The sequence below is a fragment of the Ricinus communis genome, chromosome 8, assembly GCF_019578655.1.
Source record: "Ricinus communis isolate WT05 ecotype wild-type chromosome 8, ASM1957865v1, whole genome shotgun sequence".
Classification (NCBI taxonomy): domain Eukaryota; kingdom Viridiplantae; phylum Streptophyta; class Magnoliopsida; order Malpighiales; family Euphorbiaceae; genus Ricinus; species Ricinus communis.
This window is the reverse complement of record NC_063263.1, coordinates 3,542,790-3,559,494: the sequence shown is the minus strand read 5'-3', so window position 1 is coordinate 3,559,494 and position 16,705 is coordinate 3,542,790. Positions and strand designations below refer to the sequence as shown.

Below are 16,705 nucleotides of genomic sequence, written 5' to 3'. Positions count from 1 at the left end.
GAAAGAGTGTTTATCTAATTTCACTTATATTCGTTGATGACCTAGGTTTGATGTATACACCATAATAAATAAATAAAATGATGCATATATATGACTATTTTATACTTTGGTATTGGATGATTGATATATATTATATTATTTAAAACTAATGAAAATGTGTCAATTATCTATCGGTTTGGTATATAAATGGAGACATACACCAAGCCTAGATAAAAAATTTCTCTCACTAATTGTCTATGTCATCGAAAACATGTTGTAAATAATAAAAGAGCCACATCATCATATTTAATGTCATTTAGGAATTTAACACTAAATTGCTAACAGATTAACATACATGGTACTAAATTGCAAACAAAATCATTAAACAATATATGTAACAATAATTTTCTCTTTTTTTTTTCTTAAAAATAAATATAATTACTTACACTCCTATATCTATATATCTATATGAAAGTAATGTTCTAAACATACTTTCTTTTCCTTACTTGGCAACTTAAATTGATTTTAATACTATTTCTCTCAATTGTTAGAGTTTTAGTCTCTTATAGCATTTTATTTTATGAGAAAAATATTTTCACCTACTTGAGTGTTATTAAGGTAGTAAGATGGTGCATTAAGAATATTTATTATTTATTTATTTATTTTTCGGTTTTTTATATTATTACCTATTCCTCTCCCTATCAAAAAGGACAAAGTTTGTGACTTCATTCTCAATTGGACTCTCACTCTTCATCTTCTTTACAAATACAAGAAATGCATAGGATTGATAAGTTGTCTTTTACTCTAGTTGAATCATATTGTTAGACTATTGCTATCAAATTAATCAATTAAGTTCTTCCTTTTTTAAATTTCTTGATATGTCCATAGCAAACAGTTTGAAGGATAAACAAGATTTGTCATTAAATGCCTTAACTCTTGTGCAGCAACTAATACCAATTGCTAAGGTAGTATCCAAATTCATAAACCTTTCTAAATTTTATAGCTATTAATTGGAGTTAAGTCATGTTCGTAGATTCTGATATTGATACCAATATTCCTTTTTGAATTCCTTATAAGGCAAGTCATTTTCATATTTTTTCCTCGTATTTTCAGCCTATTCTTTGAATTTGATAGCTTTACATCTATAGTTGAGTAGGATCTCTGTAATAATTGATAACCTATTAGTGCTTCCATTTTAAAGACATATTATATCAAATTCAATTACAAGCATATTATCATTTGTGATATTAAGTAAAGTATATTCTTCATATTCTTTATGGCTTTTTTTTTTGTTACATATTTTCTGTGGCTTGTAGAATTATATCAATCTCATTTTCTTCTTTATTCTTTCTCTTTCTCGATCTTTTTTGCTGCTCGCGTGGAATGTGACTTTGCACCAGATATGCGACTTTGTAGATTAGAATAATTCCAAGGCATTATAGTAACTAGATATATCCATTGTCACCATTCGTCTACTTAACCAACCATGGAGTATCGATTTCTTTTATTCCTAGAAAATCAATTAACATAACTAGGTTGAATGCAATGAGTTCATTTCTATGGGAGAAAAGGACTATTGAATTATAAGAAAATGTATAAGAGAATATGCATTAGGTGAAAGGTTCAGACTTAACTTTGAAGGCATGTTTACTTTGAAAACTTTTTTATATGTTTATCTCTATAAGTCGTTATCATGTATTAGTATATTTTTATTGAAAGGATTTGATTGATAGAATCTTAAATTGAAAAAAACATCATTAAGTTTTCAATCTAGCTCTTTTTATTTTGAATTTTATTAGTATTTTGATATTTAGTTTTATTTTCAATGCTAGAATATGGATGAGACTAGACATGGGATATAACAGTAAATCTGGAAGGCCTGCAACATTTATTTTCTTATAGTTTCCTTAACATTCAATGGTAAAATACTTGATGATAAAACTCAATTAATCAATGAAAAAATTTTACACATATATAGTGATTTCTTTTCTATAACTTAGAATAAACCGCATTATAGGGTTAGGATTGCAAATGTTTTAGATTAGCAATTTGAGGAACATTAAGTTGTCGGTTTCATTTTTATATTGATAAAGCCTCTTGTACCATCATAAGAGCAACAAATGGAATAATATGGATCTCGAATTTGTCTCATAGTTTATTATCAATTACTTTTTGCATATAAAGTAGAATAGGAAAAGTTATCTTGATTATAATATTATGCTAGAAGATATTTTTGAGAATTATGATGATAAATGAGTTTTGTTTATTAGTTAATTTCTAATGTTTTGTGAATGCATAGATTATATTTTCTTTGGTTTCTTTTTTTATAATAGTTGTGATGTGTGTGTTGGTCTTTTTCTCTTCAATTTTATTAGAATTATACTTAACTGATAACTTCTATGATTTGATTAAATGCTCTATATGTAAAAGTAAAAACATAAGTATTTTTTTATTTTTTATTCTATTACATGTAAATTATTTCTACTTTTTTTTATTATTGTTTTGATTTAGACATGAGATTAATTGCAAAGAGATCATACAAATAAGAAGGTAGACATATAGTTTAGTAGATTACATTTTCTTACTACAAATTATGAATAATTACATAGTCAATTCTTAATTGAAAACTCTCTAATTTTTTTAGGCTCTTGGTTGTCTATCCTTATGAATATGATGGATAATCACAACTACATATGTCAAATGAAATCTTAATTATTGCATTCTCAATTAGTTTACATAATAGATATAAATAATAAGAGACCTACTTTATACTTTACTAGAAATTCTAATATCCATAGCAAGGTTAGGCGCACAAGTTCAATTTTTTTATTTTCTTTTTAAATAGATGTCGAGATTTTTCATTTTCTAAATCTTAAAAATTTAAATTTTTAATAAATTTTCAATCATTTGTTTTAAAATTAAAGATGGAGATTACAAACATAATTAGCTTTTTTGTCAAAAAAGGACCTACAATTATTCAGTACGTATATTTATCTATTAGTGTACTCTCTTTTTATATATCTTTTAAAATTTTAAATTTATAATTGACTATATTTTTCATCGTTAATTTTCATTATATAGTGAGGATAGTCGCCTTTTTATAATTAAAATAATTCATAGCTTTATAATATTAGTCTCAATGATATAAAAAGTATCTCCAATTTTAGGTAGGATGTATTCACCTATATATCTTAGAGTGTAAAAAATACTACAAAAAAAAATCATATGGTTCTATATCATTTTATTTATATTGATGATCAACTTATTGTAAAGTCACCAAAGATTATCATAACATATTTCATTACTCAACAATCTTGGAGATTATTAATTGTGATATTAGCAAAACTTTTAAAATTTAGTTTTTGAGAACTTATAAAATTATTAAAGTGAACATTAGATTGTTACAGTAACAGAGTGAGTTACCGAAAAATTAAAACAATAAGCACTAAGCAGTTTAAATAAAAAATATCACTCAATATAGAAAGACACCACAAGCGCATACGAATTAATTAATTAGATAGCAAAACAAATAATAAAAAGAAAAATAAAAAAGTTTAATTTAATTAATTAGATAGCAAAACAAATAATAAAAATTAACCTATAATTAGAAGACAAAAGTATTTTCGTTTGTAATGGCTGTGTACGTATTTGACTACTCCTCTCCTCTTACTCAGCAGTCTGTCCCAAGTGTCGTTCGTTCCCTCTTTCTGCTAAATTTTGTAGCAGAGGAACTTTTATTGATTGTTGGTGATGATGCAGAATCATGAATTTCTTTTTCTTTTTATTATTATTATTATTATTATTATTGTAATTATCATATATATTAAAAAATAAAATTTATAATTTGAATAAATAAATAGAAAAAGTTTTACTATATTTTTTAAACATGTGTTACTAAACACAAGAAAAATAACTACACTCTCTCTTTCTCGAGCCCCTACCTCTCTTTCTTTACCACTGCTCTTCTTCTGTCATTTACTGGCTTTTTTGTTCTGTTTCGTACTCTCTCTCTCTCTCTCTCTCTCTCTCTCTCTCTCTCTCTTAATTTTCTTTGTTAATTTGAAGGGATTACTGAGATAAGTAATGTATTAACATCACCTTTTCTCTTTTTTTTTTTTCCTTCTCTTTCTTTTGATGAAAATACAGTCCTTCTTTCTGTCTGTCACAGTATCTAGCTCAACAAAATCTCGTTCTCTCTCTCTCTCTTAACATTCTTCCCTGCTAGCTAGAGCTTATCTCAAGCCATTTTTAGTTTTACAGGAGACATAAAATCACTTAAGAAACATCTTCATCTGTTAAAGAAAGAAACTTTTTCCTTTCTTTTTATCTTTTTTAAGAAAAAAATTTCTGTTGAATGTAGTTTTAGCTCTGTATTATTGTCTCTCTCTCTCTGTTTTTGCTGCCAAGGGTTGTAATGGGTTGCTATGAAACTTCTTCAAGAACAAAGTCTGTAGCCGAAATATAACTTTCTCAAACCAAAAGATGAAATGGGTTGTTCCAAAGCAAGGTTACAGCTTTAGAAGAAACATTATTCAAACACATTTATAAAAGAAAAAAATCCCACTTTTCCATAGCTAGCTAGCTTATGTATTAGCCCCCACTTCCTTTTTATCTTAAAAGAATACGCATTTTTTTCAAAGAAACCACCTTTCCTTCACTCTACACGGTCCCCATTTCACGAAAAGCAGCATCCACGCCTATACAAGCCAAAGAAAACAAACATTTTGCTTTATACAGCAGAAGAAACTAATTTAAGAATGGGATGTGTTGCCTCAAAACTAGAAGAAGAAGAAGAAGTGGTATCCATCTGTAGAGAAAGAAAGCGGCAGCTAAAACTAGCTGTAGAGAGAAGATATACACTTGCAGAAGCTCATTGCAGATACTGTCAGTCTCTGTATGCAGTTGCTGCTGCTATTAAGCTCTTTATAGCTCGTCATTCTTCACCAACTTCACCTTTCCTCATTACTTTCCCTCCTCCTTGTCCGCCATCTCCGCCTTCTACTGCTGAACACAATGTAATAACAAACCCAATGTTTATTCAACAAGGGCCATCTGAATCAACTTCCCATGAAGCTATTACTTGTGAGTCTTGTGGTTCTTCAACTACTACATCAGATTCTAGTGAGGAAGGGACTAAAGAAGAAGAGGAAAGAGAAGAGGAGGAGAAGCAAAGTTTTGGGTACTTTTACATGCAAATGCAACAACCACCTATAATGCCACAGTCATCACAGACAGATAATTTCGGGTGGGATTTCTTTAACCCTTTTGATACTATGAGGCCAGAGATTATTAGTGGTTATAGGAGAAGTTCTGATGATGATTTGAAGGTGGTAAGAGAAGAAGAAGGGATTCCAGACTTAGAAGAAGAAGGAGATAGAGAGGAAGAAGAGGAAGAAGAAGATCAAAGAGAAGGAGAAGAAGAAGAAAAAGAAGAGAGGGTTATTGAAGAGAAAGGAAAAGGGGATCAGCTGGAAGAAAGCGCAAATAATGATGTGGTAAAGGTGGTAGATGGAGATGTTAATAATATTAATAATAGTAATGGAAGCCAGGGAGACCAGAAGGGACTTACTGTTATTGATATACCAGAGAAAGGTAGAGAACTATTAGATGCATTGAAGGATATTGAAGACCATTTTATTAGAGCTTATGATTCTGGTAAGGATGTTTCAAGAATGCTTGAGGCTAATAGAGTGTACTTGCAATCTGGCTTGGAGGAAATCAAAGGTGGGTATCAGGTTTCTTCTTTTCATTTTAATTTTTCTTTTCGGGTTTGAACAATTTCAATATCATTTATCCTTCTATTTTTTCCTTACATATTTTAGGCTGTTGCGCTTCTGTGGTTTAATGTACCTTGTTTACCTACTATATGAATATTCTCTTGTGGCTTTAGATTGGTAATTCGTATATAATTTTGCAAACTGAGGGTAAGCTACTGAAGTCCACTTTTTTTCTTTTCACTTTCTTGAACTAATTTCTTTCTGTCTCCTTTTTGTAGGAATTCCTGTCTTCTACTTCCATTTCTTTTGCTAATCTTTTATTGTCCATTACCATGAAATTTTCTCTACAAACTTTTGAAAAGATCTATGGTGGGCCTCTTGTTTCCTATTTAATTTCTTTTGGCTCTTTGTTTGGCAGCTTGCATGCTTAATTTCTTCTGTTGGAAACTTCAGCCTTATTAAATGACTTATGTGTGAAAGTGGTTTGTTCTTTTCTTGATTAATATTAAATAAATTCTAATCAAACTTCATACCAGAGCGAGATGTGGAAGAAAAATGGTGTGTCATCATGCATACTGTATCACCCATCATGATAGCTTATGAGAAAGTTCAAGCAATTAATGGTTCTTATAGATCCATCAGACTTGCTACATTTTCTCTTTGCTTCATCCGTAAGGTCTAATTCATTGTCCATTGGCCTTTTTTTAGCTATATCATCATACCATTTTGTTTCTTTTCTCCTTTCTCATCCTACCTTTCATGAATTATTTTTCCTCTGCTTTTTTTGATTAGTGGGTCTGAGATGCATCAGTTAAACGCTCATGATCAATCTGGGCTACTTGTCATTCTGTTCTTCTTGTTTTCATCCTCAAAAAGACCAACTCTTGTCCCATTGTAATGCAGAGAACTCGACAAAATTCATTCAAGCTATTACATGGCAGCGGTCTACTTCATCTAGTAAGCCTTCATCATGCAAGAGTCTCGTTGCATCCAGTTCTAAAAGTACAACAAACTGGACAGAATATAAGAATGATCTATTTGATGATTATGGAGGGATGATGGATTCAGGAAGCCATTCGCTAACACTTGGTAGGCTGTATGCTTGGGAAAAGAAGCTCTATGAAGAAGTTAAGGTAAAGTGAAATGCTTTTCGACTTATGAGACTACTTTGTCAATGGCTACATGGAGACAAATTGAGGAGAAGCTTAGCTTCAAATAATTAAACAGGGCAAAGAAGATTGCCCTGAAAGAAAAACTTGACCTATATTTTCAGGCCATGACATGTAGGTGATCACATTTACTGATATAGGTAGTAAATTGGCAATCTAGTGATCTTTATTCCAGATTTATTGGTCTATACAGCAACAAATGAAGTTAATTATCTACACTGTTTTCTCAGTGTCAATGAAGGCATAGCTTTGTCAATGCAAAAGTTTATTGGATCCACATGCTGACCAAAGTTTGTTGGCATTTGGAATTCCGTGTAATACCAGTTCTTTCTGTAAATGTGTGACAATAAGCATCTAACCTGGAGCGGAGACTGTATCTATAGAATCAAGGATAAACAAAGGGATGAAAAGTGCCTAGAGGATCAGTACTGAGTCCACAAACCAAAGTTTCTGAATTGTACAGGAAAGACTAGTGAATTGCATTTGATTGCCTACTATGTGATTCTTCTCTAGGATGCAGATCTCCAGGAAAAGGGACTATAATTTTGATGTCTCTGTGCATGAGTCTCTTGTCAACTTTTGCCAACAAGAAATCCTTTTTGACAAACTCCAATGACTGCAGACACAATGCATATGAATTTAGTTCAATATACCTGATAATGTTCTTAAAAATGAACTCAACAAGCTACAGAGACTTGCATCGTTTAATCAGTAATTGCATCTTTACAGGAGCTTTCTATATCCATTTTAGGTGTTAGAATCGTGGAGGTTTCCCCAGATGCTAATACTTGAATTCTTTATTTTGGACTAAAACACTATAGGAACACTGGCAGATTTCTTTTTCTATTTTCTTCGATCCACTAGTGTGATTTTGTTTTCTTTGTTTACTGTGCTTCAGGCCGGAGATAGCACTCGGAAAATTTATGAAAGAAAATGTGCACGACTAAGAAACCAGGATGTCCGAGGAGATGAACTAGCCATGGACAAGACTAGAGCTGCAGTGAAAGATTTATATGCTAGGATCTTAGTTGCAATCCGAAGTGCTGAGTCCATCTCGAAGAGAATCGAGAAGCTTAGAGATGAAGAACTACAGCCTCAAATAGTGGAGCTCTTGAAAGGGTAAGATAGTTACCTTTAGAAAAAAGAGAAAAAGAAAAATTATGTTCATCATCATTTTTTTCTTCATTGTGCAGCTTAACTCACACCTGGAAGATCATGTTGGAATCCCATGAAACCCAAAACAAGATTCTGTTCGAAGTAAAATCGTTTGCTTGCCCTACAAATGGAAAATTCTGCAATGATTCTCACCGGCTTGCGACGCTTCAGCTTGAGGCAGAGATCCACAATTGGCGTGCATGCTTTACTGAGTATGTTGCAGCACAAAAAGCATATGTTGAAGCCTTACATGGTTGGCTAACGAAGTTCTTAGTTCCTGAAGTTGAATTATACTCCAGAGGCAGGCGTTCTGCAGCACCATATCGAGCTAATGGTCCCCCATTACTTGTGATCTGCCATAACTGGTTATCTTCAATGGCGAACTTACCTGATAAGGCAGTATCTCTTGCATTAAAAAGCTTTTCAAAGGATGTAAGGGCTCTGTGGTCTCAGCAAGGGGAGGAACAGCAACAGAAGAGGAAAGTTGACGGTCTTGCAAAAGAGCTCGATAGAAGGACTCTGGCGTTGCAGAAGGCTGAAACAAGATTACTCGAGTCTAAGCTTATAGAATATAAACCCGATCAAGAAGCAGAAGGCCACAATGACAATTGGACTGAAAAGAAAGATCAGTTAGACATATTTAGGAAGAAGCTGGACATAGAAAAAGAAAAACACCACAAGTGCATGCAAGAAACACAAAGGATAACACTAACCGGGTTTCAGACAGGATTTTCGACAGTTTTCGAGTCATTGGCAGAATTCTCCAAGGCTTCTATGAAAATGTATAATGAACTTGTCAATTGCACTGCAAATGCTGGAAAACTAGACAGCCAATCATATTTAGAGGGCAGTCAGGTTGAAGAAAATGGCAGCAGGTGACAAAAGAGCTTGAAAAAGGAGCTTCAGGTATTAGGGTTTATGAATTGTTTGTACATTATATCATGTCGAAGCAGCTCGCTGAGACAAATTAATTTTCATTTTTAGCAGATGTTTGTAGCAAGGGATTACTATTTGTTTATTGTGAATCGATGATGTATTGCCCGCATTTTTGTCGCAAAAGTCTTGTAAATCTCCTGATCTAATGCTTCCTTGTTGACAAGAAGGACAAGAAATGCAGAGATAGGAAATTTCAAGCGGGCATTCCTTGTAATTGTTTATACTCTGGTGTTGAATAGAGGGGTCTGGTTTACATGTCTGGGGAATGGTTATGAACTTTGTTTCAATGGCTGAAACTTGCATGAGAAAACCTCTTGAAAATATTTTTCTTTTCCTTTTCATAGTTCTTTCAGGTTATCAATGAGTATTTATCCCATAAAAGCTTTTATGGCATCTTAAGCCAGCAGGCTCAGCATCACTGACAGATGCAGGAATTTGTGCAGAAAAAGAGAAGGTTGAAGAACCCACCATTCTGGCATTTTTGAATGTAAGGATTATGTGCACTGCCAAAGCATTATGCTTAGGCCTACATAAACTTGTAACTTTAGACAAATTTCTCTCACAGGGTGGCCCTAGGCAGAGAAACTTATTTTACAGGAAAAAAGGAGCTGAGAAAAGTTATTGCAACCAAGATCCAGCACATCAACTATATTATCTCATACAAGAAAAAAAAAAAGAGCATGAGACCATGAGTGTGCCCACTGTTGGATGAGACTATCTTTATTCAGAGCATCAGAAAAATAATATAAGACCTGAGATTGAATGTTAGTGAAATTGTATGGTTAGGATCTGATCCATTCACTAAATAATTAACTTCATGTCCTAATTAGTAATTATCAACATTGAATAATACCCTATTAATCTTTTAGGCCACATTTTCAAGATCTGCATGCTGCCATGTATTAATTGAACTCCTGACCAATATTTATATTTCAGAAGAAAAATTTCAATCTTTAACATATCTGGCCATTTAATGCAGTGCACAATTGCTAAGTGCCAAATCAACATTAAGATTCTCTTGGGACATGCCCTGCTTACATTTCATCAGTTAAAAGTTGTTACCACCACTGCTAAAAACTTTAAGCAGTAAATGATGTAGAGAGGACATGCATACTTAGCACGCACCCTATTCTATTGAGAGGAGCCTGTGTTCAACTTTCATATATAATTCCATGGAACTAAGTACAGCTTGGTCGTTAGACCACTAAATGACTAGCAGAATGTTGGAGCTCATGCTGAAGATAAGCAGGTCATTTGAAGAACAGAGTCAGCTTTTTTCACTTTTTGAACCCATCTTTAAAAGAAACTTGAAAAAGAAAATTAGAAAAATGAAGAAAAGGGTTATGAATTTCATATGATGGAAGCCCGCAAAAAGCACAATCACAAAGAGAATGTTAGATCAGAGAAGAGATTCGTCATCGGTACAATCTCCTCTTCCGAACTTTCTGGTTATACAACATAGTTTTCATGTTTTCCCAGTGAAGAACAAAAAAGGAGGGCAAACTTATTCCAAGGTTCAAGAATGACATTATAATTGACCGAGGACTCCCCCTTGATGTGAATACTTTCACATGTTCATTGCAATTCTCGAGCAGATTTCAGATTAATTCAAGTTTCAGTACATTCTATTCGTAGTTTTGTACAATATGTAATGATACTCATCCTAATAATAATGATTAAAAGACAGGCTTGGGCATGATCATGCAAATGAATAATTACAGGGTTCAGCATTCCAGTTACAATTACAATCTCCTCTAATGTTACCTCAGGTAGAGGGAAACCAAGAATTGAGAGAAGAGAATGAATTCACTAACTACGGCAGCAGGGGAGTGTATGCCAAGAAATGGGACAATGTCAACCTGCAACCAATTCTCAACTGCTGATCCAACCACAGCACCGGCTGCAAGACCTCCTAAAGTTATTAGGGTGGCCTTCCCTATAGACATGGAAGAAAAAAAATTAGATGCCTCCATATGCTCCATTTCAAGCATAATTTCTAGATAAATTTAATTCTACTTAATTTGAGGCAGTATTTAGTCTAGGCAGTCTTTATTCCTTTTCAACACATTGTGTTCAACTGCTAAAATTAACAGTTTTCACAGGAGACCAACCACTATGTTGAATATCAATCTTGCCAACTACAATCAGTTAAAAAGGGGCAAGAAAGAAAGTGGGGGATTCTGACTTTTCACAGTGTCATAAACCATGTGGGGTTTCAACTATGTCAATGACATATATGTTTATGTTCCTGATGACAGATCACCATTTCCTTGACAATATAGATCAGAAAAGGAGGTGAACAAAGCCTTCAAGATCAATAATGAAACACAACGTTAAATAGACTGTATTTCACTGCTAGTAGCATCAGAATGCACATATAAGCATTTTTAGGTCTGGTAATAAACAACAATGCCTAGGCCTCAATCCCCCCTTCCTTATATGACTAACAGTTAAAATTCAGAAATTGCAAAGCACATTTATTTGAGGCACAAAGAGGCCTAGAGCCTAGTTGCAGGTGCAAAAAGGTTAAAATCTAACAAAAAGAATTCATAACAAATATATGATAACATAAATTATGTGGAGAAAAGTTAATGATTATCAAAGCATCAATCAGAAACTGACAATCTAACCACCTACATAAAGAATGCAAAGAACATCATTTGGAAAAGAACTGATGAAATGTTATGAAATGCTTTAATATCTACATGAAAATGAAGAGAATATATCTAAACCATGTGATAATGTTTGAGTTGGGTTGAAAAAAGCTTGAAGTCATACAAGCTGTAGCTTTTAACATTTCAATTTAAAAAGATTAAAATTTCTATGTATCATCTGTTTGTAAATTTTATATACAAATTAAATTAGTAACTTCGAGGGAAACAAGAACCCGTATAAATTCCAAGATTTTGAGATGGATATACAGCCTCACAAGAAAAAAAAAGAATCAGAGACAGACCCAGAAACAACTCCTCAATATTGGTATCTTCTAAAAGAAACACAGAAACAGAAGAAAAGAAGCGGAGACAGAAACAGCAGCCTGGAAGGATTGAAAACAAAGGATGCCAGAAAAGGAAGGAATTAAAAGAAACATTGAAAAAAGAATAGCGCCCATAAAAGCTCCAAGATTTTGAGATGGATATACAGCCTCACAAAAAAAAAGAAAAGAGAATCAAAGTCAGACTCAGAAACAACTTCTCAGTATTGTTGTCTTCTAAAAGAAACTCAGAAACAGCAAACTGGAAGGATTGGAAACAGATGATGCCAGAAAAGGACCAGTTTCAGGTGACTCCGTGGGTGGTGTTTCAATCAGATTCAGATGCATTGATACCAAATTCTGGTAGATTACAATATTTTAAGTGTACTGGTGGTGGTCCACTAAGAATTTGACAATTTTCCAGCTAAGGAGATGGAATTTGCAGAAACTTGCTGGTGGATCCATGGGGAAGGTTTGTGAATAGCGCCTCTCCCTTGTGGTAGGTAGAAGGCACATGCCTAAGCCATAAAGTGAGTGCCAATTGAAGGTCGACCGCCTTACTCCTATAGCAATGTTAGGTAAGTGTCCCATGCCACTTGCGCCTAAGGTATGCCTCAGGTGCAGTTTTGACAACTATGCTCCAATAAAATGGAGGAAATGTGAAACTTCTGTAGGAAAAATCATTTGATATTCGTTAAACATCATTACCTAACTTCACATTCTTTTTGGTCAAGAAGTACAATGAAGCCCCAAAAGTTGTAGCTAAGATCAGCCCAGGAACATCAGCTCCAGCATAAGGGGCAACAGATATTGAGGAAGCTCCATTAACATAAGTTAAGACCATCATAGCTCCATAAACTCCTGCTCGTATTCCCAAGTCACCTGTTGATGGTGTTTCCACTGAAACAGGTGTCTTTTTCATTGTTGCCTGCAGCCACTGAGGAACTGATCCCATCCCTGGGCCATTTATGGGTTTAACATCAGCATATCTGATATCACTATTTGCAACCTTTCCAGCTCGGCGTTGCGTCAAGCTTTGCATGAGCAACATATCATATGCAGCCTCAACCTAAAATTCAATTATAATTAATAGTGTTAAGACATTAAAATCACCAAAAACAACTACTTGTCAATACAATCAACATACTAATTTTCTCTATTATAGTAAATGCTAATGACAACAGATAAATACTATTAATTTAACAATATTGACATCAAGAAATTGTATTATATCTTCAAGAGCTAAAATTTGAACCAACTCTATTGTATAACACAAAAAAGAACTATAACCAGTTGGGGCTACATATAAGCACCAGTATAAACTGAAAAATGGGAAAATGGACAATCTTCTTATGCCCCGGACATCAAATCGAAAGCATACCATGCAATGCCCTTTATTAAGGATGCCAAATTACATGCCAAAAATTCTGTAAAAACCCAGTCAAGAAGCTCACAAATCAAAAGGCAGTGGGAATTTAAGTTCAACCATAGGGTTGCTCTGTGCAGGCAAGTTAGAGCTGGAAATTCAATCTTTCAGTAACAAATTACTCGGACATTAGAATTCCTCATATCACTTATCACAAATTTAATTTACAAACAAACTGTAAGAGTTCCAATTTTCAAACTACCAACCTGCCAATGAATTCCAAAGTTATTTACTACTACATCAACTGCTACTTCTTTTACTTTTTACGTCATTTTCTTTAGCAGCTGAACTAGATATGTCAGCATTACAAATAAATTCAAAGCTCGAAGAGAACACAACGCAAAATCCAATCAAATTACCCTACTTAAATCAATTAACTGCACACAAATAACAACCCAGGAACAAATTTCTAACATATATAAACCAACAACGAACTTTCCCAAAATCCAAGACTAAAAATCACACAAGTCAGTTATGTAACCAACTGGAGGGTAAAAAACTTGAAACATCCAAATCTAAATCAACAACTTTCTCAAAACCCAATTCTAATAACCACCTAAATTAGTTAGCTAGGGATACAAAAATCAAGAAATAAATTCAAATTTAAAACCATTATCAATAACAAGAAAGGGCACAGAAATAACCTGAGCAACTGCTTCTTGGTCATCTTTACAAGAAGCAAGAATAGATTTTTTGGCGCGAAGTATATCATCAAAAGAAGCCCCTTCTGATACACCAAGAAGCTTAAGTGCGTTCTCTACCGACATCTCAAACGGCGCCGAATCATCAGCTCTAGAGCTAGCTCTAGCTCTCGCGCCTTTTCCAGAGAAGTAGCGTCTAGATGGCAAAATAGTGAGCCTCCAAGGCTCTTTCTTGATAGACTGTAATTGGGTACTAATTGTAGTTGATGTTGGTGCAGTTGGTGGTCGTGGAAATGCAGAATTCGAAGAGAGAGAGTTGGGTCGCACAGAGAGAGGGGCCGCAGCCATTTTTGTGGACTAGAAAAGAAAATCGAAATTGGTTCTGTTTTTTTTTTTTCTTTTTCCTTTGTGTTTATAAGACTGTTATGAGACGAGTGAGAGAAGCAAAACAAAAACAACGGTTTTGGTAGATTTTTTTTTTTAATCATAGAAATGTTATGGTGCTGTGACGGTATAGGATTGTTTCTGTATCGATCCGATTGATGATTATTGATTGGGTCCACCAAAACCTAATACGGAGAGAAGGAAAACAAACCTATCACAAATCAATAGATATAAATTCTTTTTTATAAAGAAAAGGAAAAAGATGTTATAATTTAGAATTAATTACTATATACCCCTGAATTTATACCTAATTCATTAGTTAGGACCAGTATTTTATAAAATTAATTCAAAATTCCCTTTATTTATATTTAACTAGCTAAAAACACACTTCATTAAAAGTATTTAGTATAAGTATTTAGTATATTTCATTAAAACTATGATAAATGTGTTCAATTGGATCCCATGACTACTGTAATTTACTAAAATCTTTCTCGATTTAGACAATATATTGAAAAAAACGTGAGACTTGAGCATCAAGCATCTAAGGTAAAGTGCATTTTGTAAAGATTTTGGTCATTTTTTCTTTTTCTAATATGAAATAAATTTGAATGGATTTGCAAAAAAATAACCGAATTTTAAGATTTTTTTGAAGTTGTTTTATAATGAAAAATTAGTATATGTTATCTTTGCAAGGTTTGAGATGTCCATGAATAGTAGCAATACTTATAGGGAATGCTAGAAATATCCCACCGCTAGACCTGTTCATGGGCCTGGAAACCCGCCCGGCCCGCCCAGGCCCGTACTCTTCGGGTCGGGTTTGGACAACAATTTTTGTGTACAAGTCCGGCCCGGCCCGAACCCATAAAAAGTCCGAACTTTTCGGGCCGGGCTTGGGATTTACATAAAAACCCAAGTCTGGCCCGGTCCGGCCCGATGTTTAGTTTAATTAGGAAAAAAAAATGTCATACCTAGCATTTGAATTTGTGACCTTCAACTTATAATTAAGTGCTACATATCACTTAGCTACCTATTATTTTTGTCTATAATTTTATTGTTATTAATAATATATTTAAATAAAACTAAACTCAAGCCCGACCCGAACCCGCCCAGCCCGACCCGAACCTGCCCAGACCCGACCCGTATTTACAGGTTTAACAATTGGTCGGGCTGGGCTTTTTAAAAAAAATTCGGGCTCGGGCTTGGGCTGAGAGATATTAAAAAATTCTCGGGTTTGGACGAGCTCGGGCTTGTTCAAAATAAAGTCAAGCCCGGCCCATGAACAGGTCTACCCACCGCTGACAACTACATATTCTTATTTTGTAGTTTAACAAAATACTCAGCTCTATCATCTTTAATCTCAAACTCATCATTCCTACCAGGCAATAATCTATAAGTTCTACTAGAAGCAATAACCTTATTAAAAGTCCTTTTAGCCCATGGTGTCAATTAGCCTTCCCAATAAACATCCTTTAGCATATATTTTATGCAGCTTTACTGTACACTTCTATCGAATTGCATCAAGCATAGGTATACTAGGCAATTCCCTAAGCTTCACCACCCACGCATTAAATGACTCGGTCATGTTGTTAGTGTTGTGGTCACTCTTTGCATCAGGCCAAAGAACATCCTTACTCCATTATGACAGAGGAATGCTTAGCAACCATTCATAGGATTCAATGTCACCTTTCTCTTTCAATGCATTCATGTTATTCCAGAATGTATATCCTGTAGTAGCATTTGCATAGTCCTGAAATTCTTTCTGTAGTCTAAGCCCTTAGATTCTAGTCTTGAAGTTGGCTATTATGTGTCTGTAACATTTTTTATGAACAGCCGTTGTAAACTGAATTTATACAACATCTATCACTACCTATAAGAAATAATATACTTAAGTGTGAGAAAAACTAAACTATTTATAATAGACAAATTAAAATAAGTTCAGACGCATCTTCTACATATCTAACATGAATGTGAATGACAATTGGTCACTTTCTGCTATTATGCATTCCTTTAACAGTTGGAGGAAAAAATACCCAACTGTCAAATACATTCACCCTCCACAACAGCAATTGCTATAGGGAGAAGACCTCTATTCCCATCTAATGTGATAGAAAATAACAAACAACCTCTATACGCCCCCCTTAAGATGACACCCGCCTAAGCCAATAAATGGTCTACACCCTTTCAAAAACCCATCTTTCATGGCCTAAAAACACATGAAAACTCTCTTGAATATTGGTGGTTCATTAGGATATGATCTATTATAATTTTCAGACTTAAGAACTATCTCTCGATTAAATGTCTTCATAACATCGACCTACTTTTTT

General features: G+C 33.9%; 2 protein-coding genes across 2 annotated transcripts; one reads left to right on the top strand and one right to left on the bottom strand.

The window, feature by feature from the left end:
- Positions 1–4,025: 4,025 nt before the first annotated feature.
- On the top strand, positions 4,026–9,232 carry LOC8283666 (protein ALTERED PHOSPHATE STARVATION RESPONSE 1). Its single transcript, XM_002521224.4, has 4 exons — positions 4,026–5,703; positions 6,600–6,829; positions 7,764–7,984; positions 8,059–9,232. Exons 1-4 carry the CDS (start codon positions 4,737–4,739, stop codon positions 8,897–8,899), a joined length of 2,259 nt encoding a protein of 752 aa, XP_002521270.1. The 5' UTR covers positions 4,026–4,736; the 3' UTR covers positions 8,900–9,232.
- A 1,276-nt stretch (positions 9,233–10,508) lies between these two features.
- LOC8283665 (protein CHAPERONE-LIKE PROTEIN OF POR1, chloroplastic) lies at positions 10,509–14,449 on the bottom strand. The gene is made up of 3 exons (XM_002521223.3): positions 14,001–14,449; positions 12,639–12,999; positions 10,509–10,892 (listed from the first exon to the last, which is right to left on the bottom strand). Exons 1-3 carry the CDS (start codon positions 14,343–14,345, stop codon positions 10,717–10,719), a joined length of 882 nt encoding a protein of 293 aa, XP_002521269.1. The 5' UTR covers positions 14,346–14,449; the 3' UTR covers positions 10,509–10,716.
- Positions 14,450–16,705: the final 2,256 nt, after the last annotated feature.